This window comes from Sycon ciliatum, chromosome 5, assembly GCF_964019385.1.
Source record: "Sycon ciliatum chromosome 5, ocSycCili1.1, whole genome shotgun sequence".
Lineage (NCBI taxonomy): Eukaryota > Metazoa > Porifera > Calcarea > Leucosolenida > Sycettidae > Sycon > Sycon ciliatum.
In genome coordinates this window covers 21,160,888-21,187,035 of record NC_088647.1, presented here as the reverse complement: position 1 = coordinate 21,187,035, position 26,148 = coordinate 21,160,888, and the positions used below count along the sequence as shown (strand labels likewise).

Sequence of the window (26,148 nt, the reverse complement as noted above, 5' to 3'; positions counted from 1 at the left end):
ATTTCCTTTTCGGCTTTTAGTCGCTTGAGATACGTAACTAGGTTCTTCTCTACTTTTACGGTGTTGTCATGAGTCGCGACTGGGCCTAATTTTGAGAACTTCGAGGTATCATCAAGGATGACTGCCATTTTAGAAAGGTATTCCTCTCTAGTGAGGATGACTGTGGCCCGTCCTTTGTCAGGTCGGGTGATAATGATCGCATTGTTTTTAATGAGTTCCTGGCGAGTTTTAAGATGTTCACGAGATAAGGAGAATGTGCTGCGATCAGGAGGCTTCTCGGCATGCTCCTCCGCTATTGCCCTAACACTGGCAGTGCATACGGCTTGTTGGGCATTAGATACTGGCGTAAGGTTGATGAGTTTTTTGTGAAATAATTCAAATTCTGTTAGGATGACCTCTTTCTTGTTGCTGCTTGGAGGAATACCGAAGTCCGTGCCTCGGCAAAGCAGTTCCTTTTGGACGGTAGTAAGCTGGATGTTAGCGCGGTTAATAATTGTATCCGTATTCATGTGGAGCGAACCAAATCGCTTTACGCGTAACCACTTGTAATTCTTCTCATACTTTGCAATCAACTTGACTTGTTGTTTATTGTCATTTGCAGCAATTAGGGAACTAAATCGAAGGTAGTCATGGACTGAAAGGAACGCGCGAGCAGCACGATACAATCCTCTAAACTCAGACTGTACAATACGAAGTGTGTCCGAGGACCGGGCTATATCCTCTTTCAGAAACACTCTTTCTATCTCTAGTGCATGATATGCCCGAGCCTTGTGCAAGTTATGTTAAGCAGTTGAAGGTTCTGGAAGCTGTATGTATTCGTGTGCATAATCCTGTTCTTTGTAAACAAAAGAAGCATGTAGTCGCGCTAAAGTTGTTCTCGTAGCTGGTTATCAGATGTAAATGTTGTGTCATGTTGCACTGTATCACCTCTTGCTTTGTGGCTGCACTCAGTTATATACGTTAGCACTATGTTTGACACCTATTATGTAATGCTGTAGCACTTCCTTTGTTGTTCACACTTTTAATTAATTATGCTGTTATAAAATGTTCTATTTTGTACACAGTACCCTCAGTTCCGATACTATTCACTGATGAGCGGAACACGAAAATCGATTTTGAATAACATAAAAATCCTTAAAAATTCCATGAACTCGTTGTTGTTTGGCCATGTCTGCATCGATTATACTCCTAATTGCACTAATAGAATTAATTTTCTAGAGTATTCCTCAAAGACGACATTGCGCGCTCTAGTGACACATTATGTTCTGTTATTCTATTTTGACACTGCATTTTGTTCTCGTAACACATCATTGAATGTATATTTAATCATTGTTCAGCATGGTTACTCTTCAGTCACGACTTTCCACTGATGAATGTGACAAGAAAATTAATTCTGGTAAACTTTCATGACTTCGTTGTAGTGTGGCGATGACTGCAGAATTTGTTCTCTTTATTGCTATTATAAAATTGTTGTCTCCACGTCGATTATTTGAATAATAATAATCATGAGGGTTGGCCCGATTCTGCGCGTTTTTTTGGAAAAATTGCAATGCAAAATGCGGCCAAATCTTACCAAAATGCATATCTCTTTTTTATGCTTTTCTAAAATTTTCTAAAAAATTCAATTTTTTTTAGCCAAACCGCGGAAAAAATGCGTTCGTTACCATGACAACAAAGCTTCATTTCGCGTTCCCTGCAAATTTCGCGGCCAAAGTTGCGAAAGTTCGTGCGAAGTTTCTCACTTCGTGACGTAGAGCGAAAGTTTTCGCACGAACTTTGTGTTCTGCACATTTTCATTTCGCGTTCCCTGCAAGTAAAGTTTCGCGGCCAAAGTTGCGAAAGTTCTTGCGAAGTTTCTCATTTCGTGACGTAGAGCGAAAACCCCAGGAAAACCGCCCTTTTCTGGGTCGAAACCGTGCAGAAACAGGCAAAATCCGAAAATGCAAAAGTGGGGTAGATTTACCCCAAAATGCAAAAAAATTGAAAACAGAATCTGGACATCCCTATCGTGCAGCCGAGTACAGTCGGCGCATGCGTGTGCTGGATTATGACAGTAAAAATTATGACATGGCTGGAGTCGACCAGCAGTCCGAGTGCCAGCAGCAGCTTTGGTTGGTTGGTTTTTATTTCACTTCGCACATTCAAACGGGAGGACGACCCAATAAAATGACGGCGAAGGCTTAGCCTGTAGAAGTGGCTATGGAAGAACATAGTAAAGGCTATGGAAGCACATAGTATTAGAAGAGAATAGGATACTAATAACTGCGAGTAAACGGGGGGAGAGAGAATACAATGATTATGTATCTGTGATACTACGTGACTGAGGATTACTGAACTGCACGGGGAGGGAGAGCTCAGAGCAGAGCGATCAGCAGCAACTCGAACTACTCCCTACAGACGTATGGTACACATGCACATACACATAAAGGGGAACTCCGGTCCAAAATCACCCCCATTTTTTATTGCGGAATCCATTAGAGTATGTCGTAAGTGGTAGAATGGCGAAAACCGGAAGCTTCTACGACAAGGATAACATACCTAAATTACCAATTGCAATTTTCCATATTTGGCACGAGGGGGCCCCCGCCCACCCTGTGACGTAAAACGTTCTCAGTGACCTCCAAATTTTTTTATTCAAATGGTAGACCTGCAGAAATTTTGAAAAAGGTATTCACTGTTTTTTCTTCAATCAATAACCCTTGTACTAGTATTCATTCGATCATCATGTTGGAGGAAGAGGAGACCACGGGAGGTGTGGAGGTGGACGCCACTTCGGATTCAACAACACCGAGGCCTTTTAGGTTCGAGCCGAAGCGCGCATCAGCGTCTGCGAAACTGTCTACAAGTAATATTTCTGAGACTACAAAACAGATGAACGTGAAGAGAACGCTTTGGTTGCAAGTGCTCGCGTGAGAAGCACTGCTTGATGCCGTTGCGGACAATGCAGCATGATGTGGAGCGAGGTCGAGTCGACTTGTTGCTGGGAGGTTCCTGCAGCTTTCAGTAAACGCGGCGAGCAGGAAGGGCTGCAGTGCGTCACGCAGCACTCAGAGTTTGCTGTTGTTTGCCTGCAAAAATCAGTGCTCGAGGTTGCATTGCTTTCCTTCGAAGAATTTCGGGCAAGGTGTGGACCGTGGTCAAACAGGTGAGGATTCACTGAATCGGTTTCATTATTTCCTTTCTTTCCATGTTTCATGTACCGGTACAAAGTAGATGGGAAGTGTTGTGCAATGATTTTGTGTACAGTATTCAAATTCACCAACTTCCATCACACAATCATGAAGTTCTATTGCACCCATGCCAATATAATTATACTGGTACAACGATGTCTTTCATTCATACTATTCCTAGCACTGTCAGTGTTTCAACTGTGTGTAAAAGTGATGTAAATTTGAAAAAAGGCCAAAGTGTCTTTAGTATAGCAGCCCATAGAAATATTAATTCGAATCCGAAACTATTTACACTGAAACTATTTACTTTTACACAATCATGAAGACACTCGTGGTATGTGTGTCTACATCTCTCCAACTGTTTTGTGCAGGATTTGGAGACGTGTGGCGTATAGACAATACACATGGTTCACCCATGGATACGTTGGACGCAAGCAGCGGCGTGTGATACCGTCTTGCGTGGTATCGAAGATAAAGCAGCTGTACCAGAAGCCAATGCAGATGCGCACTGGGGCTTTGAGGAAGCAGTTGGACATGATGATGATGATGATGATGATGATGATAATGCTTCTTGGCCTGGTTGACGTTCACATAATCATTGGTACATGTGCATGCAGAAAACAGTTGACAGACACGATTTATAACTATTCTTGACTCGGGCAATATTTGTGTTTTCGGGTGGGCGCATGCTTTGCACCAATGCAGCTGCATGAACAATCTGGTAAAGTTGACAGATACAATGGCACAAGACTGTACTGTGTTCGGGAGCATGGGGTTGTGCCGTTGCGAATGCTGAGAATGGTTGTATGCACATCGTTCAACAGGTCCTTCAAGAAGTTGCAGGACATTGTCGTGCAGCTTCTTGGCCACTTTGTGCTCTTGGTGTATTCCAGCCTGTACCTGAGCACACCCTCCTTGGTTTTGGCGTGCACTCTCTCTATATTGGCATTGTGGGACAGACATGCCGACTGTACCCGTGCTCTCATGCCATTGTACGAAAAGTGGACACGTTTTGGTGCCCACTTCAGTATGACAGCATGGACAATTTCCAGACTACAAATCATACTGTACCTTGTATTTGTGGCAGTGTAGCTGCAACCGGAAAGTAACGCAATGGAAACTTACAGATAAAGAGAACCGAAATAACACACATGATAACGTTCCATGTGCATTACATCAATTCTCGACTTCACTGACTAGGATTTTGAGTAGAGGACTTTGAGTTGGACTGTAGTCGTTTAGAGCTACGTTCTGGACGGCACAAAATCATGCCGTTCACTTACCTCATCGTGCTCACGTTCCTGGAAGTAAATCGAAGATGGTCGGTCTGCTTTTGCTGGCAGCAGAGGTAGAGGAGCTACTAACTATTAGTATGACATGCACCGCCAAGTTTCAGGATGGCAGAGACCCTGGCTTCAAGCGTCGCTGCTGCTTCTGCTTATAGCCACCAATGCTTTGTGCAAACTCTTGTTGGAAATCTCTTTCATAGCACATCTCAGTGAAATGCTCAGTGCAGACACGATTATTTTTCGTCGGAGAAAAATCCTTCCAACATACTCTCCATAGCCAAGCTGTCGTCAGGTTCGCGTCAGCCAGAGGAAAGCCATGCTACGACAGCCCGCAGGCGCCTCTTTCTTCGTGACATTGTTGCATCCAGAGACGCAGCAGCGAGTCGTGACAATAAATCGGGCATGGCACAGAACAACAAGCACTTCAACAATGGCCAAGGACTTTTCATTCTTGCTTCAATTATTTGAAAATTTCATCTGAGTGGACCGGGCTGAGAACGTTTTACGTCACAGGGTGGGAGGGGGCCCCCTCGTGCCAAATATGGAAAATTGCAATTGGTAATTTAGGTATGTTATCCTTGTCGTAGAAGCTTCCGGTTTTCGCCATTCTACCACTTACGACATACTCTAATGGATTCCGCAATAAAAAATGGGGGTGATTTTGGACCGGAGTTCCCCTTTAAGGGGGCAGCCTACCCATAAATTTCATATGGCATTCAATTGACCGTAACTTTGGTGTTTCTCAATGGATTTGAGTGAAATTTTGACCACACACTCCTGCCACTATACTGGCCCTCAGGACATGATTTACAAGTTCTTGCGCCTCACTGACAGGCTTTCCAGGCCGGAAAAACTCAAATTTCCGGCATAGTGCCACGGTGTGCGAGCCACCCAGGAGCCAAACAAATGCATTTACAATTTTTTCACATTTTCGTGCTCATTCTGTTCGTGCGCGGGACCCAAACCTAGAACAAGTCCAGAAGCAGCCATGGCATGGGTGATGGGGTAGGGCCCCTCAACGAGGCCCTGGAATCTGTCACAACGGAACGAGTGGGCGTTCTCTCACACACTCCCACAGACCCAAGTCAATTTTTGAATTTTTTTAAGGTTTAGCACGTGCTGCGAGGTCGTACCTTTGATACAACATCCAGTGCTGGGACCTCCACAGCAAGCCATTTCCACAGCGCTGCACACCAAATCCAGGATACCCTCAGAAACCGGCAAAGACTACCACTCACGTCTCACTACTGCCTAGTACTGAATCCTACCTGACTTCTTGACACGACTCAAACTAAGTTACTTGCCAAAGTCACTAAATCAACGTCAACTACAATAATCAAGCCACATATCTGCAACGTCACGAGGGTGCTGGCAAAAGTCCTGCTGCACGGCGGCGGGCGAAGCCCGCCGCCGTTAGGGGTGCGCGGATTATTCCCGGAATAATTTGGGAATACTATCGTCGAGAAAATTTTGGGAATTTTAGGGGAATTCTATCGATCTTTTGCCAGATCCATTGATCTTCAGAAGAGTTTTGGGGGAATTCTGTCAATATTGACCTGCTAGAGAACAAGCACGCATCCATGGACGCACGTACATGTACATGCAGCAATACCCGGACACGACATAGTACTATTATTATTATTAATTCAACATCTCCTGGCTCGTCAGAAGACTGCCAATATATATGAGAAGTCGGGTGGTAGCTGTGTACAGTCGGATGTAGATCTAGTAGTGGTGGCCAAAAGTCTTGTCCGCAGGTGGATTTCTCGGTTATATTCAACAAAATGGCACAACAAGCTGTACACCTGTCATTTTCTAGAGCAGATACAAAGTTTAGAGGAGAATATTCAAAAATATTTCCCAAAAGTATATTTTCTGTGTCCCAATCCCTAAGTATGGCAATGTGCGGCCGGACATCACTTTTGGCCAATATTGCACAATCTACAATACGCGCGTAGAGTCAACTATTTCTCATCTTAACTGTTCTAATCCCTACAGAAACTAAGGCCAGACTCTCTGGAGTCAGCCTGTACCAATTTACTGGGCCTCCTTTGTTCTTGATCATAGCCGCCATGCGGCGCGGCATCGATTCGACGAGGCGGCGGCAGATATCCAGTGAAATCGAATATCATGCCTGCTAGCACTCAGTGAAGAGCTCACCATCGTTGTTTGCCCTCCTGCTGCCCTGGCGGTGCTGGCTGAGCATTTCCCATAGATTCTCGATGGGATTCAAATCTGGTGACTGTAGTGGCCACTCCATCACCGTCAAGTCTTGCGTCGCGCGCCATGCTTTGGTTGCCTTGGCTGTATGTTTGGGGTCATTGCCCTGCTTAAAAATAGCCTGTTCAACAGCAAAAAGGTCAGTCATGGACGGCAGCATGACATTTTGCAGAATGCCGATGTATTGGTTGGCTGTCATAATGCCCTCGACCTTGAAAAGCCGTCCAACGCGCGTCGCCGACAAGCATCCCCATACATGATATCTCCATCTCCATGCTTCACAGTACCACGCAAACAAATCAGGCTGTGTTGTTCTCCAGGCTTCCTGCGAACAAACCTCACTCCATCAGAGGCATGGAAGTTGAATTTTGACTCATCAGTCCACAGCACACGACTCCAATCTGCCACTGTCCAATTACTGTGGGCCTGGTCAAACTTTAGTCGTTTTTTCAAATTTTTGGCCTACATGAAAGGCTTTTTCACTGCGATGCAGCCCTTCTGTCCTGCGTTCTGCAGCCTCCTGCGCACCGTTCGTCCAGACACCCGTCAATCCGTCTGCTCGGTCGTCTCAGCTCTCAGTTTCGGGCTGGTTTTGAATCTATCTGCCATATGGAGTGTCTTTAGACGATGGTCGTAGCTGGCCCTGGTCACCCTGGCCAGAACAGTCTAGTTTTCAACACGTCCATTGACATGATGTTTGGCAATGACTCTACGGCACGTACGCTCGTTCAGGTTCAAAATTCTGGCAATCTGACTAGATTTTTCACCATTCTGACTCAGCTTTACAATGGCCAGCTTCGTGCTAGCATAGAGCTCTTTCCTGCCAGGCTACTACTACTACCAGCAACATGACTCTAAGTAAGTTGTAGATACTGACACAAATAATTATTAATAGTTTTCCCTTCTTACAGCGCTGTTTCCACCACTATAGTATCAATGTACATGTAGGTCTCATCAGTGAATTCCTGGAAGATGTTTCAGTCCACCACCTGGAACAAGGATGTTCTGCCAATGATGTATTTTTAAAGTAATGTCAATATTCACCTGTGAGTGTGATCACAGGTACATTGGCAGGACAACACAACGATTGGGCGATCGCATCGAGCAGCACATCCCCAACAAACTCGTACGGATAGTTACCATGGTTACAGTAACGACGACACCGGTTAGGACAGGGAGAGGGTGACCAGTCAAAGACATCACCGTCATGACGTCACCGTCAACAAAGGGAGGAGAAAACCAACACCGATCAAACCACCAGCAGCAACTGTCACGAGACGAAGTGAACGGCTGCGTCTCCGCAACAACGCTCTGCAACAAGCGGCTGATACAGGATCGACACATGTGGAGCAGTGTATGACCCCTCGCCCGGCAGAGAAGTCGCCAGCGGCACAACTGCCCTGCATAATAGCAGCCGCACGAATGGACCACCGGACGCAGACAATAATGAGTAGGACTCGGCGATACTCCGTCACTTGGCATCCTCACCGGCCTGCCTAAGTGCAGCCTGCAAACATGGCACCCATTCTCACTTCACAAATCAAGCGCGTGCGCGCAACAAAATACCTTGCTGTGCTGGAGGCAGTGTACATTGCCAAGCTGAAGCCTGAACTGCGCGTGCAAAAGAAGTATGTGCGAAAGTAATTAGTTCTGTTGTCACTGTTTTGACATTGTAGTACCGTGGTCCCCACTGTTGTTTGATACTATTTTTGTAGTAGTATTCATTGTTTCACTATGTAATTGGCGCCACTAGCGCTACCTTTTAAAAAGCTATTTGGTCTATGCTCTGACCTCCAAATATGTAGTTGGTGCCACTAGCGCTATCTTTTACAGTGCCTAGTCGAAACTACATGTACATGTACATGTATTCTGTGATTCGTGTGCTGATAGGTTACTAGCCTAACCTTTAAAGGGGAAGTTAAGGCAAAAATTAAAATTTCACCTGTAGTCTTCGGGGTGCTAGTCGAATGGTCTTGGTCCGAGAAAGCTGAGACGCTCCCTTCCTACTTGAATCCCAATCGAACTCGCGCACTTCCACCGAAACTGGGTGACTGCGCCCTACGAGATGGGGATTTGTATGCAAAATGTCACTAAAAGCGCCATTTCGTTCTTATAAAAGCACGGATGACCGCGATTGGCCCATATGTTGTAGTCTTTTGGACGCTGAGTCGACTGGTTTCGGTCCGAAAAGGCTGCGATGCAGCGTTCGCCCCTAATTCCCAATCGAACATGGTTGAACAAGCGGTCACGTGCTCCTGTGTACACCAGTCACCTGGTCATCGTGCCTGCAGGGTACAACTTACAGCCCGTTTGAGCCCTAGTTTTGACCTTTTTTGGGTGCAGTCCTAGATCCTGTCGCTCGAGTTGAACCTTGGTGTGAAAGTTGTCGCCTGCTGGCGTGGTGACCAGTTGATTTTGGCACCCAGGAGCACGTGACCGCTTCTTCAACCATGTTCGATTGGGAATAAAGGAGGAACGCTGCATCGCAGCCTTTTCGGACCAAAACCAGTCGACTCAGCGTCCAAAAGACTACAACATATGGGCCTATCGCGGTCATCCGTGCTTTTATAAGAACGAAATGGCGCTTTTAGTGACATTTTGCATACAAATCCCCATCTCGTAGGGCGCAGTCACCCAGTTTCGGTGGAAGTGCGCGAGTTCGATTGGGATTCAAGTAGGAAGGGAGTGTCTCAGCTTTCTCGGACCAAGACCATTCGACTCAGCACCCCGAAGACTACAACTGGTGAAATTTTGATTTTTGCCTTAACTTCCCCTTTAATAGCAATGAGCGTCAACACAATATGAGTAGCCGCAACTCGCCTGACGCATTATACTTGTACACTAACCGACCGAATATCATTATCATTCGGTAGTAAACATACTCCCTGTGCTGCCCGTACTACCCGTCAACAATATCACTGCAATGATCAGCTGTCATACTCTGCACTGCCTGGGCATTGCCGACGCTGTCGGCCTGTGTTTCATGTAGATCTACAACTAGAAGATAAGAGGGCGGCGACGCCAAGCCAAGCTAAACATCACACATGTACAAATGTAGACACCTGATTTGTACATGACTTGTTCATGAAGCCGGGAAAGTAATCTGGAATTCTACGTGGTCCATCATCATGCCAGAACTACAATGTATACACTCTGCGATCATGTTCACTCTCGCTCTCTGAGTCTGAGCTCCATCGCATTCTGGACAACAGTTCTGACACCATGGATACAGGGCCGTCCAGGCTATGCACCACCACCGCACAGCCAGCAGACATTTAAATTATAGGATCATTTTCTTGTGTTGAATTTTCAGAATCAACAGCAGCTACAAGAGTTTACTAAGTATAACGTCATGAGAGATCAGTGAAATCACTGCATTTTGTGGTGAAGTGAGGAGTGTTTTGAACGCCGAAGAGAGCAACGACTATATATAGTGCGAGATCATCAATAATAGTTGCTCTCTTGGCTGGAATGAGCGTGTCTTGTAGGATGTTGTTCTCCGCCTCCCACGGTAATGAATGATGGCAAGTGTTGAGGCACGTTTGAATTTGCAGCAGACTGCTAATTGATTCAAAAAGACACTGATTGTATTGGAAAGTAGTTGCGGAGTATTAGCTGTACTGTTCACAGAACCACCATCTAAGGTCCGGAGTTCTGCACGGTCCCCTGTAAACTGAGATGTAGTATCCTCCACCAGGACAGCGCATACGAGCAGGCGGTGATCATGGACGGCGCTGCTGGACGAGACCAGCCTGAGGGAGTGAGGGGCATCTTCGCCTCGCTGGACACGAATTCACTGGGCTACCTGGTACAGGACGATCTGGCTATCATGTGCGAGCAGATGCAGGTCGATCAGGGCCAGGTGGAGTTTCTCATGCAGCTGCTGGACCGCGATGGGGATGGCCAGGTAGGATACTAGTACTGGTAGCTAGGCTCTGTGACTCGTGGAGCAAAAACCTTCATCGCGTTGTAGTTTGAACTGGTTTTAGCCCTATAGCACGAGGTTAGGTTCGCTCAACCTACCCTTCACACCACCACACTCACAGTCCACCACCACTCCTACTACCGTAAAATCCCGCCAGAGCGCCCCTACCTCCTCGACGCTTCAGGTGGGGAGGGGCGGATGGGCGAGTCCTACTTGCCGCATTCAGTGCTACATGAAAAAGTACTCACCCTACGAAAACTGTTCGTACATCTCGTACACCGACCAAAGGTCAAGAGCCAGGAGTCGGACAGACCCAACAAAACGCAGGGTTTGTGCGATCCCTGGTCAGGAGGGTGGGCACTGTTGCGTACATTTCCAACGGGGTCGGGCACGCGTCTGCAGTGCAGTACGGCATCACAGACTGCGACAGAGTCATACGAGGATACAATCAATCACGTCCCTGACAAGAAGTCAGGGAGGGGCGGATGGGAGAGACGGGGCGCTCTGGCGGGATTTTACGGTACTACCACATAGACACATTCTCTCAGTTGTTCATTATGGTACTTACCCGTATAGTAGGCACTCAGCTAACGTAAGCCCTGGGAAGTGAGAGCGGTGTGAGTGGGGTTAGCTGATCCTCTGCTAGGTTATGCATAGAACTGCATGCCATCATACTGTATAACATGTTATGTTAGGTGTCAGCCACCTGATGGATTGCACATGTGCGTGCGACTTCGAATATTTAGAAAGTTACCAGTATTCCGTTCACATCAGCATTTGTTCACACTCTGATCCACTCTGATTTAGCCACCCGCACTAGTACGAAGTATTACATTCACTGGGGGCAGGGGTAACTGCAGTTGGATCCCAGGACGGATACCCTGATGCCGTCAATCCTTTTTCTGCACCTTGTCCTCACCCACTTACTGAGATGTGGTGAGTTGATAAGTGGGATCATTTTCAAGTCCACCCAGAGTTTTGGGGATTTCAGGGGTTGTGGGCCATTGGGCGGTTCAATAGCCAATTGAGTCATCTTTCCAAGATTCATTTTGAGTCTCTCTCCCCTCTCCCGGGGCAACCCACGTGACTAGTTTTGGCAGTGAGCAACAAGTACAAGAACAAGTGTGTGTGTACATGGTGTGTGTGTGTGTGTGTGTGTGTGTGTGTGTGTGTGTGTGTGTGTGTGTGTGTGTGTGTGTACATGGCGTGTGTGTGTTGCGAGGGAGGGAGGGGGGTCCCACACACATGTTATTTGTCCTTTACGACTAGCAGGTATCCCTTGCACCTCGGTCACTGTCGCACAGCCCAGCACTGCTCAGCAACTGAACTCTGCTCTTTCTTGTCTCACTGCCTGCTGTTACAAATGTAGGTCTGTCAGCAAAGCTGGACGAAACAGAGTCTTTTGGCGTCTACGATGATCGACTGTACATGGTGAAAAGCAGCAGCTCCCCGATGTCCGTTCCGCGCGACCTCTTCAACATTCTGCGCCACTGGGGGTTTGACCCGTTCAAGATCGACTCTATGGTCGCTTCGCTTCTGAACGACTTTGATCACCTGTACCGGGTGCAGGACGGCGGGCGTCACTTTCGGATGGTCGACGAGCTGTTCGACACGGCCACGCCTGACGGCACTTTTCGGCACATGCGGCGCTCGGACGCCGCGTGGTAGGCGCGCAACCTGTGGGGCCTGTCGGCGGCCACCGTGAGCCAGCTTCTCGGTGCCTTCGCACACGTCAACTACAACCAGGACGGCGACACGCTGAACGCGTGTGTGATGGCCGTGACCCTGGCCGGTGTGCAGGACGGTCTCTGGGCGGTGGAGGGCGGTAACCAGGAGATGTGTAGAGGACTGCTTGGTAACGCCGACGTTGCACTGCATCACCAGGCGGTCACCGCAGTCCAGCGGCTTGACCAGGCGTCGTGGTCGTCCGTCGAGTACCAGGTTAGCGCTGGCTCTGGTGAGGCAGACGTGTTTGATGCCGTTGTCATCGCAACGCCATTGCAGCATTCCAGGATTGAGCTGAACGGCTTTCCGCACAGCGCGAGCACAATGCACCGCGGCGAGTACCAACGCACGGTGGTGACGTTTGTCGTTGGCCAGCCGAGTAACGAGTACTTCGGACTGGATGCGTCGAGCACGACGTCGTTTCCCACAGCCATTGCCGTATCAACTCCAGCCGTGACTCCCTTCAGCTGTATTGGCATACCTGGATCAACCATACACAAAGAACCGGCACAGAACGAGTCCGTGGAAGATCTTCTCACCAGAGCCGCTGGACAATGGCACTTTGGACAAGCTGTTTCGTGCACGACAGCATGTCACCGTGCGAGAGTTTGCCGCCTTTCCCAAGTACAGCAGCAAACGGGCGGAGTTGCCGTCGTTCGTCCTCGATCAGGCCATCTTCTACACCAGCCCCATTGAGTGGGCGGCCAGTGCCATGGAGATGAGCGTCATATCCGGCCGCAACGCCGCGCTCCTGGCCAACGCGGGCCTCTCGCGGCGCAGCTGCTTGGAAAGTGGACACCGCAGCTCCGACTCTGAGCAGTCATGCGCAGCCCCACCGGGCGGGTAATGCCGGTGAAAGTGCTGAATGCTGGTTCGTTGTTCACACGGGTCAGTGCATGGCAGTCACCGATACTCGATTCCCGACGAGCCATCTATGCACCAGGGAATGCAGTATAGTAAAACTCCTCAGACCCGGGCAGGTTGGGACCGAGCGCTGCCCACCGTAACTAGGAATTGCCCGTATCTCAGAACTTGCATAGTTACAGCATGCAAGTAACATTTTTCCTCTTCTTCGAATCAATAGTTTTTGGGACCGTTTTTTGTTGAAGGGTCAAATTTTGCTTTTTTTTGTTTTGTGCAAAACAATCGTGGCTCTACTGTAGTGTAGGTCGGTCAGAAAGGTGCCCAGTACATGGACATGCCCGGATCAGGGACGTCCGCATCTGGGGAGGTTTACTGTACACGCCCTAACACAGCTGCATTTCAACAAGCTGCCTACAGAAACAAATGTGCACTGAGTATCCATGCACTAAGTGTTGCCTGGAGTTGGCAGAAGAGATCGGCACAGGCTGGCTGTGCTTTAGCCCCAGGTTATACTGTGCTCTCATCAATGTTCAAGGATGAAAGTGTTGGATGCCTGGCTGCAAACTGGTTGGTCCTGAGACCATCCATAGCAGATGATTCATGTTGCAAGCTACCACTCCGATGCTCTGATTTCTGCGTTCAAACTTTTCTCCTTTCTTCGAATTGGTGTCAAGGGGAGAAAGTCTCCTGGTAAGATTCTTATCTTGATCTTGTTTTGGAATTGTCTAATGGTAGTAAGTTCATACAGGGGAGCAGCATCCACTGCTGCTTGCATACCACAGAGCACTCACTACCTTCAGTCTCGACCTGTAACCCCCCCCCCCCCCGTTCTCATGTACGTCACTCTCTCTCTCTCTCTCTCTCTCTCTCTCTCTCTCTCTCTCTCTCTCTCTCTCTCTCTCTCTCTCTCACACACACACACACACACACACACACACACACACACACACACACACACACACACACACACACATGACTTAATTTTGGGCATGACCCACCATCAGGATGAAACCAAAGAATTCAATTCTAACAAATAAAGTGTAAATGGCTGCGCTAGTCCATGAGCAATTCAACAAGTTTGTGCATGTATGTTTACACAACAATCATGTATAGCATGTCACATTGAAAGGATACTTTCTTGAGCAGCCAAGCAATGTGCGGGTATGAGTGGGGACAAGGCAGCTGTATAGAGCTAGAGGTTTATAAAAGAAAGAAGCCATTTTGCGCTCACAAGGCAATAGGCCCTCCGATGTACATTGAGTTCAGAAGACTCCTTGAATAACAATTACAAGGGAACTGTTCAGTAGTTTGTGGTATGCCGGCACTGAAAACATACTTCGAAGTTGTATAAGCATGCTACACCAATCAAGATGAAGATAGGTCACAGTGATCATGTGTGACAGCAAGGACTTACATGTAGGTAACATGCACTCAAGATAAGGCATAGGCTGCCCAACTCCAGGTATACAGTGTTTCGCGAAATGAAAAGGTTCTGAGAAAATTGAGTACATCCATGCATGCACTGTCTTTTAAAAATAATTATTAATTTTAAATTATTCAAGTATCAGGCAGCAGTTGATTGTCTACAGTATCGTGACTTGATCACCGTGTTCACACAGGGCAACATACCAGCAGCATGTACCGGTGACACCGTGAAGTACCTCCCTGCTGTCAGTGCGCTCGTGATGACCGGTTAACGTTTGATTGTCACGGTCGAGCTCCAGAGAGATGATATCACCGGTTCGCCAACGCTGTCCAAGTCGATCACCATTACATGTAGGATCTGGTACATACCCACGCCAGCCAAATATCTCCGCTTTTGTGTCATGTAATGTCTCCAGTCGTGGCTCAGCTGAGGAGCAGGCACAAATGTACACATCAGCATACTGACTTGTCTGGTCTATTCTTATTCGAATACAGCTGATACCATGCTTGGCTGTTAATACTGATGAACATGTAGCCCTGGTAGAACCCTCAACACTCTTCCGTATTGTGCGTTCATTGTTGCTTATAGTAATATCTCCATGGCAACGGTTCGGATTGAAAGTCGGCGGAATATTGATAACCTTTGGGCTGCCCTGCACGTGCGCTTCTGCATATTGTACGGATACAGTGAGCAGACCGGCAGGTGAAGGCTGTGTGCGTGTCAGCTCAAGGCGTTCTCCTGAAATTTCTTTCTGCAGTGTAGTGGGTAGTTCTATGCTGTCTTCATCGTGAACAGAAATGTTGAAACGAAGACGATTGATACACTCCTGAGACAGGCCTGACGGCACATTTCCCTTGATCACAATCTTCAGGTTCGCATTCACACGAGCATTTTCAATGTGAGCTGCTAATCCGTCGGTGAAATCAGCAAAATCCTGGACAGTGCCGATATTTCCAATCTGACCAGCGACTTGTGGTGCGTTATGACCGAATACGATCTGACTTCTTGCGCATAGCTCGAGATCATTTCCTTCCACAGCTTTCCTGCGATCAATTGCATTGTTCAGCCAATGGGCCATCTTCACAAAGTCAGTCTCGTCATCGCAGTTTTGCGAGAGCTCTGACGCAGCGTGATGTACTTCAAGGCCGTCTTCTAGCCGGGCCACCTGGCTTTCCAGTAGCGCATGCTTCTTGTTCCTCAGTTGGTCCACCTCCTCCAGGAGAGTCTGCTGTCTTGCATCCAGGGCCATCTTCAGCTGCTTGAATTGTTCCAAGATCTCCTTTGAGGCATACTCCGCAGCTTCATTCACACACTCCATCTCCATCTTTACCTTATCCAGTGCAGTGGAGATCAGCCTGTCCCCATCTGGCAAGCAACTGCTGAAGTTTGTGTCGACAGTTTGGCGCATATCCTGCACAGCATTCTGAATGGGCACAAGTTGGTGTTTCTGTTCGGGTTTGCTGTGAGCGCCTGTGCCCAGGCATTGCTGACATGCCAGCTGGTCACATGGAACACAGTATTTGCTCAACACCTGAGTGGGGTGAAAAGCACAATAGTGCTGTAGTTTAGTGGTTCTTGGGGCGTTCTTCTCTTGCTCAGCAGTCAGTGATGCCAATTTATGATTACGTGTTGCCCTAAAGAGTGGGTGGCCAGCTGCATGAGTTTCACAGAGATATACTCCACAATTCACACAGCTAGCCGTGGCAGGTTCATCTTCAGCGCAGTCGTCACACAGCACCGGTTCCGGCTCACTGCTTGATGCGCTCTGTCCTGGTGTCGTCGGCTTTGGGTAATTGTCCGGTAATGAAGACGCCTGTGACCTTGGCGTTTTGGCGAAGCACTTCGGACAATGAACTCGTCCATCAAATGTAACGAGCTGCTCCAGACACGCTACACAAACTGCGTGCAAACAAGATACCAGCTTCAAACGTCTCGCCTTGCTGCCACAAGACGCACAGCACAACCGATCAGACATTATTATTATTATACTTATTCCTCTACGAACTCCTCGGGATCGAGCTTGTAGCAAACTAATTACTTACTAACTAACTTGGTCGATGACATTTTTTTAATCTCTGCTACACTGCATGCACCCAGCACTGTCTGTGGTATGCAGCTGGCCCATACTACTTTACTACATGTAGACCATGTTACATGTACATGTAATGTCATGATGTGGACGGGTCGGTCATATTCACAATTATTACAACGACGTCATGTCGACACAGGATATTCTAGGCGTGACCATGGTGACAGGACACAGTCACTTAGTCAAGCGAAGGACTAAAGCCGTAAACTGTACTACATGTACATCACTGTCATCAGTACATGACTGTACTACCCACCAAAAAAATCTTTTCGTTTCACGTGTCAGACACGCCCGCGTGCGCGTAGGCACGGGTGTTTGCAGTGCATGAACTCTGGCCAGTCGTCCCCGTACGCAAAATGCGTACGCATTTGGATCTACCGTACATTTCCTCGTCTTTTGGGCGAATCTGAGCGGCACGACGCTGTCGAATTGGGCCTGAATTTGCCCTGAACCAGCCGCTATCGAAGTAAAATTAGGTGTTTTGAAGACCACACGGCAACACTGCGGCCATGTCTTCTTTCCTGCGTCGTTTGTTTGAAAATCGGAGTGTTTTTGAGCTCGTAGTTTCGTCTCGTTGTGGAATGGCCGTGCGTACATTCTTCTTGGAATTACCAAAGTCACACCCCCGTTTCTTACATTACTAGGAGTTTTGCCGGCAGCCACGATAGTTTTTATCCCTGCTTCCATACATCCTTTCATCGAACAGCCAAACGAAACTTTGTGGCGCGCCTTAGTTTTTTGTGGCGCGGGGTCTCAAGTTTGTCACTTCGAGTTGTACACAACAGCCACATCATCTCAAAGGACCAAAAAAACCAAGTGAGCAAAGTATTTCAACGTTGCGATTTTGCCTGGCCTACTGTGAAGATGGAGACTTCTACTCGGTAGCAGCTACTCGTATCACTAAGCTGGGAGGGAGAGCGTGGCGAGTAAAATGTTGGGATGAAAAGAGCCACATTCTCTCTCGGAAAAGGTCGTCGTTCCCACACACGTACACTTGCTCTACCCAGATCTGCAGAAGGCTAGATTTTGCATGCACGTGCGAGATTCGCATCCGCCGCGCACATAGGCAGAGTCGAAATTTTTGTACTCTCGGATTTGCCGCCATCTTGACGAGTGGCCGCTGCGAAACACCCGTGTAGGGCCTACGATCACGCGTGCACGTACGACTCGACTCACTACCTTTCACGTCAAGCATGTTCGCGCCACATGGCCGGCTGGATCATAGCGCGTACATGCAAAAATGATTCAAGACTTGCAACAAGTCCAGGCGCTAGGCCATAATATTACTATTAGGCCGAGCTGCTACTGTCAGTACTGACTGTTGTGAGAGTACTGACTCTTTACTCAGTAAGGCCACCCTTTGTTAATTCATTGTTTAACGTCCTTTTTTTCGCGAAAAGGTACGCGGGAGGGCGGAAAAAAAACAAAAGCCCATTCCAAAAACTGGAAACCCCAATCAAACATTTTGCCCAGTAAAGCATGTGATATATACAATATATCTGGGTCTAACGGCACTTGCAGGCATAGAACAACACTCTTTGATAGTACATTGGAGCACATGCCTGATGAATCCAACAAAACAGGTACATAGCATGGAGTTAGCATGTCATGAATTCATTACATCTGGATTTTTACTAGGACACACACCGTACGATATTTAAAAGCCAACAAAAAAAGAAAAAGAACACAAGACAAAGGCATGCCCGGAGGCAAGATTACAAGTTTAAGGTCATGATCGGAACACTGTGAAACTACACAATCATGTATTTACAACTAATTACTTCGCATATTATTGGTACTACTACTTTCTTGTTTTTTTTCCGGTCGGAGACAAAAAGGTACGCGGGCGCGGACGTTAAACAACGAAAAAAGAAAGGGTGGCCTAATGGCAGCTGACTTTATTTTCGGAGAAACACTACTGGAGTGTTATTGTAGTAAAAAGTAACAATGAATGGCGATAGCATCTAGGAAGGATCGCTACCCTAACGTGAAGGAAAGGCCTTGCGCGGCTGCTCTACGAAGTGTTGAAGAAAGACTCAAAGTTAGTTGCTGGACGAACAACTCGCTGGTGCCGGAAAACTTTAAGTCAATGCCAAGGTAATGGTCAATTGGTCATGCCTCATCATCATGACAATGCCATGGACATGGTCGTGCAGCCGGCATGGCAGCCGATAACAGTCGGCGCATGCGTGTGCTGGATTATGACAGTAAAAATTATGACATGACTAGACTCGACTGGATCCGGATTCCGGAGTCGACTAGCAGTAGGTAAGGTCCAGCGGATAATGCCGGCATTATATTCGGCATTATAAGACTATCAGAGCATTATCATGATTATGGAGCATTAGGAAGGAACAAGACGAGCATTATGTGAGGTTTGAGCGGCATAACGAGTTTTATAGTGGATAATGTCGGGAAATCTCATGGGTTTTGGCAACAATCGGCTAAAGCCACGACTGCATGAGGTGCAACGCCATATATTGTACCGGCACATGACTTTGTGAGTGTAGACACCGTCACACGTAACACCTTCAGCGCTACATTTACCTGACTACATAGTATTACAGTAATGTCATTGCTACATAAAGTCGTTATGTAGCAATGTTAGGTAAATGTGATGTACATGTAGCATGCCCAATGTTGCAACTGAGGCTGCTTATGCTTCGAAGTGCACAAAATCCGTAACGATGATTTACGAGGAATTGTTTTAGAAATCATGGAGAGCCATGGATGATGGAGGAGACTACGTAGATCTACGCGAAGTGAATATCAAACAGAGGAAGAGGAGTTTCCTGTTAATAAAAAGTGTTATGCCATAGGCTCTGGCCATAGCATGTCTAGCGATACTGAAGTAAACACTAATCCATTGATTTGGACCTGCATGAAGGAGCGTCTATAAACGGATAGAGCTTACTCCAAAATTAATAACTGCCTTTGCCGAGTCCAGCTCAGCAGGCTCGAAAAGAACTAGAATTTCTCATGGACGCAGCACCAAGTCGATTTGAGTGCTCAGCAGCGCATGTTTTACTATCCAGGTGAAGCACATACAGTTCGTCGTGGACGATTGTAATGCAAGGCCTATAGTCAAGTGATTTGTTAAGCTTAAGCTTCGCAATAGCTTTGCGCACTCCAGCTGTGGTTATTATCGGAGCACGAAACGCATTCGGGAGGCAAGGGTGTTGGTCTAAGGACGGCAATGGTATGCGCGGGTCGTCAACAACCGCCACTGATGCAAATTGCTCGTTCAAAGCTGCAGCTTTAGCTGCAGGGTCTGCTGCCAACTTTCCATTTGATGCGAGGTCAGGTATTCCAGGGCTATTTCCCGAAGATCTCTGCATGCGAATGAATTTATGCAATGAAGGGTGATTACTGGTATCGCAAATCAGGACCTGCAGTTTTCGGATATACTCACGGTGACATTTCCGGGACAGCGACCTCACAATATTTCGTTGCTTTTTAAACAGATATTTGTTGACAGGACTTGGGTACTTCCTACTCCGACTGTGAAGTTCCGCCTTGTGACGGATAGCACCTTTCAATTCCGCATTAATCCAGGGCGGACGTTGTTTCGACAGGCGTGATCTCCCTTTATCCCTGATGGAGCAACGGTCATAGTGCTGCACACTAACGTGCTGCGTAAAGATGCGGTCTAGAACAGTCTGAATATTTGCAAGTGATTCGTCCACATCTGACGTAACAACCGTATGCCAGGCAACTGCCGCTAGATCATCATTAATACCCGCCCACGTGGTAGGTGTCACTCTCTTAGAATTGTACTTACGGGCAGAAGATGACTGCACAAAATCCCTGGATGAAGCACAAGAGGGAAGCGGGTCCATGGGGATATCAAACTGGCATGAAACGAGGAGGTGATCCGATGCACCCAGAGCACAGGCTGTGTCTATGGACGACACTAGTTGGCTACGATTGCTGAAGATGAGGTCCAAGCATGCCTGGTTGCCTGAAGGTGCGGTGTGCGTGTTTGTGGCGACCAGTTGGTGAAGACCAAAGCAGCCAAACTCTCGTTGTATTGCAGCACCAGCAGGGCATGTATGGTCTGTTGAGCACCAGAGGCTGTTTTTTCCATTCAAATCTCCAGCAATGATGACGTGAGAGGACGATACAGGAATCATCCTGAGAGAATCACCAATCATGTCGCAGTAGCGAGTTATGTCCAAGCTCCTGGTTGAAGGCGGTCGATACGTACAGCAAACGACAATTGGTTCAGTACGGCTTGACCTGGGCGTGAGCTGGACCCATACAGCCTCACACATAGGACGGAGTAGACCCGGCCGATATCGTATGGATCTAAAACGGTGTTCTAGAACAAGGATTGCAACACCACCGTATGCCCGGGAGGTAGTGCCAGACTTGTTTTCACAAGGCGGTCTGTCTCGCCGATAGGTTAGGTATCCCGGAATACAGAAAGGTATAGTAGGCTCTAGCCAAGTTTCAGTTAAGCAAATCACATCAGGGTGGTGTTGTTCGACGATTACGGACAATTCAGCATGTTTATTGACAATTGAACGGCAGTTTGTTGTATACAATAGGAGCTTCTCGAAGCTAGTCTCCTTCACTTGCTCGGCTGGATGACGCAGAGGAGCATACGGCCTGGCATTGGGGTTAAGGTTAGAACAGACACAGGATTCGGGAAAGAAGAAGAATGGCGCTGCATCTGGGTTCAACGCAGCCACGGAAGGAGAGAGCAGTCACTGAGCAGCGATGTCCGCAGACACCCCCACCCCGTCACTGAACCTCCATGGCCGAACAGCATGCTGAATAGTCTCCGGCCAGAAAGAGTCACCCATCACCCGATTGGTGGTCTCCTCAGGTACGGTAAGTCTTGCGTAGGAGGTGCCAAAGTACCGCGATGTGGCTACGGAGCATGCAAGCACCTCTACATCTCGCTCTTTACACCAGTTGACAATAGATGTCGCCTCACAGCCAGGAGTGATATTGCCGATGAAGAAAACCTTCCTCCGGGTTCGCGCGGCTCCGGTTAGCACGTTCGGAGAGGTATTAACGGGTGTGGGCTTTTGATAGGCAGAAGTGACAGTCCTGGCCAGGGCCTCATTACGGGTGGTTGAAGCGGTAGCAGTCGGGGCTGTGTCAAACTTGTTGCGATGTCGCCGCCGATTGACATCCCGCCAACCGGAAGCAGTAGAACTACCGGCCCCAGGACCAGTGCGAACAGAGTCAGGACGAGCAGATGCAGCAGCAGCAGCACAAGAACCCACAGTCCCCTGCAGAACAGCGCTATACGGAGGCTGAACTCGAGAGCGGGACTCCACCGGCAGAGGCCTAGAAATGGCTGGGGGTGGTGAGGAAGCAGGCTCCTGCGCATGAATACGAGATTCAGACTCTGAGGCGTAAACGTCTTCCTTGAGAGATCCAAGTGAAGCAAGACGGAGAGCCTCTACTTCACTCTCGAGGTGTATGACTCGTGAGTCCAGACTTGCTACAACAGACGCCTCCCGTCGCCTATCAGCTCTCATAGCGGCCAGCTCAGCTGAAACGCAACCCACAGCATGCACCAATTCATCAAATTTGCCCGTGACGACGCTATCAAGACCAGACTGCACAAGGGACGGCAAAACACCAATGCCAGCTTTCCGAAGCTGCGGTACCAGCTCTGCACGAGTCAGGCCGTCCGGTGCCCGAACGTTATGGCCCTGGGCAACGGCACGGAGTTGCTCAAACGTGAGCACCGCCAGGTCCAGCTTCGAGGTGGTGTCCATGGCAGTATCCATGCCAACACACAGTTCACGCCCAGAGGCGATGCACTCTACCCAGCACTTGACAGCTCTGATGCACGGAGGCCAGGACCAGCTCCAGCACAGCCCAGGAGAACGCAAGGCAAGGCGAGATACACAACCACGGAACAGAAAATGGCCAGCCTGAACAAAGCTAAACAGCTGCCTCCAAACTACAATGGACCAGTCCACAATACCTCTATCAAAATTCAGCAGGCAAAGCCCAACACACCACAGAATGTAAAGGGCTACAGCAGGGACCAACAAACTCCCAAAACGCAAACTCAGACACCTGTAAAGCAGAGTGCCAAATCGTCTTCCAGCCAGCTCTTGCTCATATGAAGCAGAATATGGAAAGGTCGATGAAGACAATTCGAACGCGCCCTATTAAAGTTGTAGATATTCATTACTGACAGAATTATACGATGTTCATGTACATGTAGATCTCATCAGTGAATTCCTGGAAGATGTTTCAGTCCACCACCTGGAACAAGGATGTTCTGCCAATCATGTATTTTTAAAGTAATGTCAATATTCACCTGTGAGTGTGATCGCAGCTACATTGGCATAGCAGGACAACACAACGATTGGGTGATCGCATCGAGCAGCACATCCCCAACAAACTCGTACGGATAGTTACCATGGTTACAGGAACAACGACACGGGTAACCCTGGTTAGGACAGGGAGAGGGTGACCAGTCAAAGACATCACCGTCACCACCGTCAACAAAGGGAGGAGAAAACCAACACCGATCAAACCACCAGCAACTGTCACAAGACGAAGTGACTGGCTGCGTCTCCGCAACAACGCTCTGCAACAAGCGGCTGATACAGGTTTGACACATGTGGAGCAGTGTATGACCCCTCGCCCGGCAGAGAAGTCGCCAGCGGCACAACTGCCCTGCATAATAGCAGCCGCACGAATGGACCACCGGACGCAGACAATAATGAGTAGGACTCGGCGATACTCCGTCACTTGACATCCTCACGGGCCTGCCTAAGTGCAGTCTGCAAACATGGCACCCATTCTCACTTCACAAATCAAGCGCGTGCGCGCAACAAAATACCTTGCTGTGCTGGAGGCAGTGTACATTGCCAAGCTGAAGCCTGAACTGCGCGTGCAAAAGAAGTATGTGCGAAAGTAATTAGTTCTGTTGTCACTGTTTTGACATTGTAGTACCGTGGTCCCCACTGTTGTTTGATACTATTTTTGTAGTAGTATTCATTGTTTCACTATGTAATTGGCGCCACTAGCGCTACCTTTTAAAAAGCTATTTGGTCTATGCTCTGACCTCCAAATATGTAGTTGGTGCCACTAGCGCTATCTTTTACAGTGCCTAGTCGAAACTACATGTACTGTATTCTGTGATTCGTGTGCTGATAGGTTACTAGCCTAACCTTTTTAAAATAGCAATGAGCGCCAACGCAATATGAGTAGCGGCAACTCGCCTGACGCATTATACTTGTACACTAACCGACCCAATATCATTATCATTATCATACTCCCTGTGCTGCCAGTACTCAGGAGTACCCATCAACAATATCACTGCAATGATCAGCTGTCATACTCTGCACTGCCTGGGCATTGCCGACGCTGTCGGTCTGTGTTTCATGTAGATCTACAACTAGAAGATAAGAGGGCGGCGACGCCAAGCCAAGCTAAACATCACACATGTACAAATGTAGACACCTGATTTGTACATGACTTGTTCATGAAGCCGGGAAAGTAATCTGGAATTCTACGTGGTCCATCATCATGCCAGAACTATACACACTGCGATCATGTTCACTCTCGCTCTCTGAGTCTGAGCTCCATCGCTATCTGGACAACAGTTCTGACACCATGGATACAGTGCCCGTCCAGGCTATGCACCGCCGCGCACAGCCAGCATACATTTATAGCATCATTTTCTCGTGTTGTTATTTTCAGAATCAACAGCACCTACAAAAGTATTACTATTAGGTATAACTATAACGTCATGAGAGATCAGTGAAATCACTGCATTTTGTGGTGAAGCGAGGAGTGTTCTGAACGCCGAAGGGAGCAACGACCACGTAGTGCGAGATCATCAATACTAGTTGCTCTCTTGGCTGGAATGAGCGGGTCATGTAGGATGTTGTTCTCCCCCTCCCATGGTAATGAATGATGGCAAGTGTTGAGGCACGTTTGAATTTGCAGCAGATTGCTAATTGATTCAAAAAGACACTGATCGTACTGGAGAGAAGTTTCCGGAGTTTTAGCTGTACTGTGTACAGAACCACCATCTAAGGACCGGAGTTCTGCACGGTCCCCTGTAAACTGAGATTACTAGTATCCTCCACCAGGACAGCGCATACGAGCAGGCGGTGATCATGGACGGCGCAGGCTTGGCGCTACTGGACGAGACCAGCCTGAGGGGCATCTTGGCCTCGCTGGACACGAACTCGCTGGGCTACCTGGTACAGGACGATCTGGCTATCATGTGCGAACAAATGCAGGTCGATCCGGGCCAGGTGGAGTTTCTCATGCAGCGGCTGGACCGCGACAGGGATGGCCAGGTAGGATAAAAGTACTGGTAGCTAGGCTCTGTGACTCGACAGTACAACCTTCATCGCGTTGTAGTTTGAACTGGTTTTAGCCCTATAGCACGAGGTTATAACGTTAGGTTCGCTCAACCTACCCTTCACACCATCACAGTCCACCACCACTCCTACTACTACCACATAGACACATTCTCTCAGTTGTTCATTATGGTACTTACCCGTATAGTAGGCACTCAGCTAGCGTAAGTCCAGGGAAGTGAGAGAGGTGGGAGTGGGGTTAGCTGATCCTTTGCTAGGTTATGAATAGAACTGCATCCCATCATACTGTATAACATGTTATGTTAGGTGTCAGCCACCTGATGGATTGTAGATGTGCGTGCGACTTCGAATATTTATAACGTTACCAGTATTCCGTTCACATCAGCATTTGTTCACACTCTGATCCACTCTGATTTAGCCACCCGCACTAGGAGCAAGTATTACATTCACTGGGGGCAGGGGTAACTGCAGTTGGATCCCAGGACGGATACCCTGATGCCGTCAATCCTTTTTCTGCACCTTGTCCTCGCCCACTTACTGAGGTGTGGTGAGCCCATAAGTGAGATCATTTTCAAGTTCTCCCATAGTTTTGGGGATTTCAGGGGATGTCGGCCGTTGGGCGGTTCAATAGCAAATTGAGTCATCTTTCCAAGATTCCTTTTGAGTCTCTCTCCCCTCTCCCGGGGAGACCCACGTGACTAGTTTTGGCAGTGAGCAACAAGTACAAGAACAAGTGTGTGTGACTGTGTATGTGTGTGTGTGTGTGTGTGTGTTGCGAGAGGGAAGGGTCCCCACATACATGGGTATTTGTCCTTTACGACTGGCAGGTATCCCTTGCAGCTTGGTCACTGTCGCACAGCCCAGTACTGCTTAGCAACTGGACTCTGCTCTTTCTTGTCTCACTGCCTGCTGTTACAAATGTAGGTCTGTCAGTAAAGCTGGACGAAACAGAGTGTTTTGGCGTCTACGATGATCGACTGTACATGGTGAAAAGCAGCAGCTCCCCGATGTCCGTTCCACGCGACCTCTTCAACATTCTACGCCACTGGGGGTTTGACCCGTTCATGATCGACTCTATGGTCGCTTCGCTTCTGAATGACTTAGATCGCCTGAACCGGACGCAGG

At 48.1% G+C, this 26,148-nt stretch overlaps 1 protein-coding gene and 1 long non-coding RNA gene across 2 annotated transcripts in view; both read left to right on the top strand.

Moving 5' to 3' along the window:
- LOC135818008 (prenylcysteine oxidase-like) overlaps positions 1–14,164 on the top strand; it is a 35,473-nt gene extending 21,309 nt beyond the window's left edge. Inside the window, 2 exon segments of the mRNA XM_065331325.1 lie at positions 11,974–12,986; positions 12,988–14,164. Of these exon segments, the coding sequence (XP_065187397.1) occupies positions 12,378–12,986; positions 12,988–13,176 (798 nt within the window). The 5' untranslated portion in view covers positions 11,974–12,377 and the 3' untranslated portion in view covers positions 13,177–14,164.
- LOC135816671 (uncharacterized) lies at positions 2,508–3,920 on the top strand. The gene is made up of 2 exons (XR_010553450.1): positions 2,508–3,145; positions 3,542–3,920. It is a non-coding gene; the product is annotated as an uncharacterized LOC135816671 (long non-coding RNA).
- Positions 14,165–26,148: the final 11,984 nt, after the last annotated feature.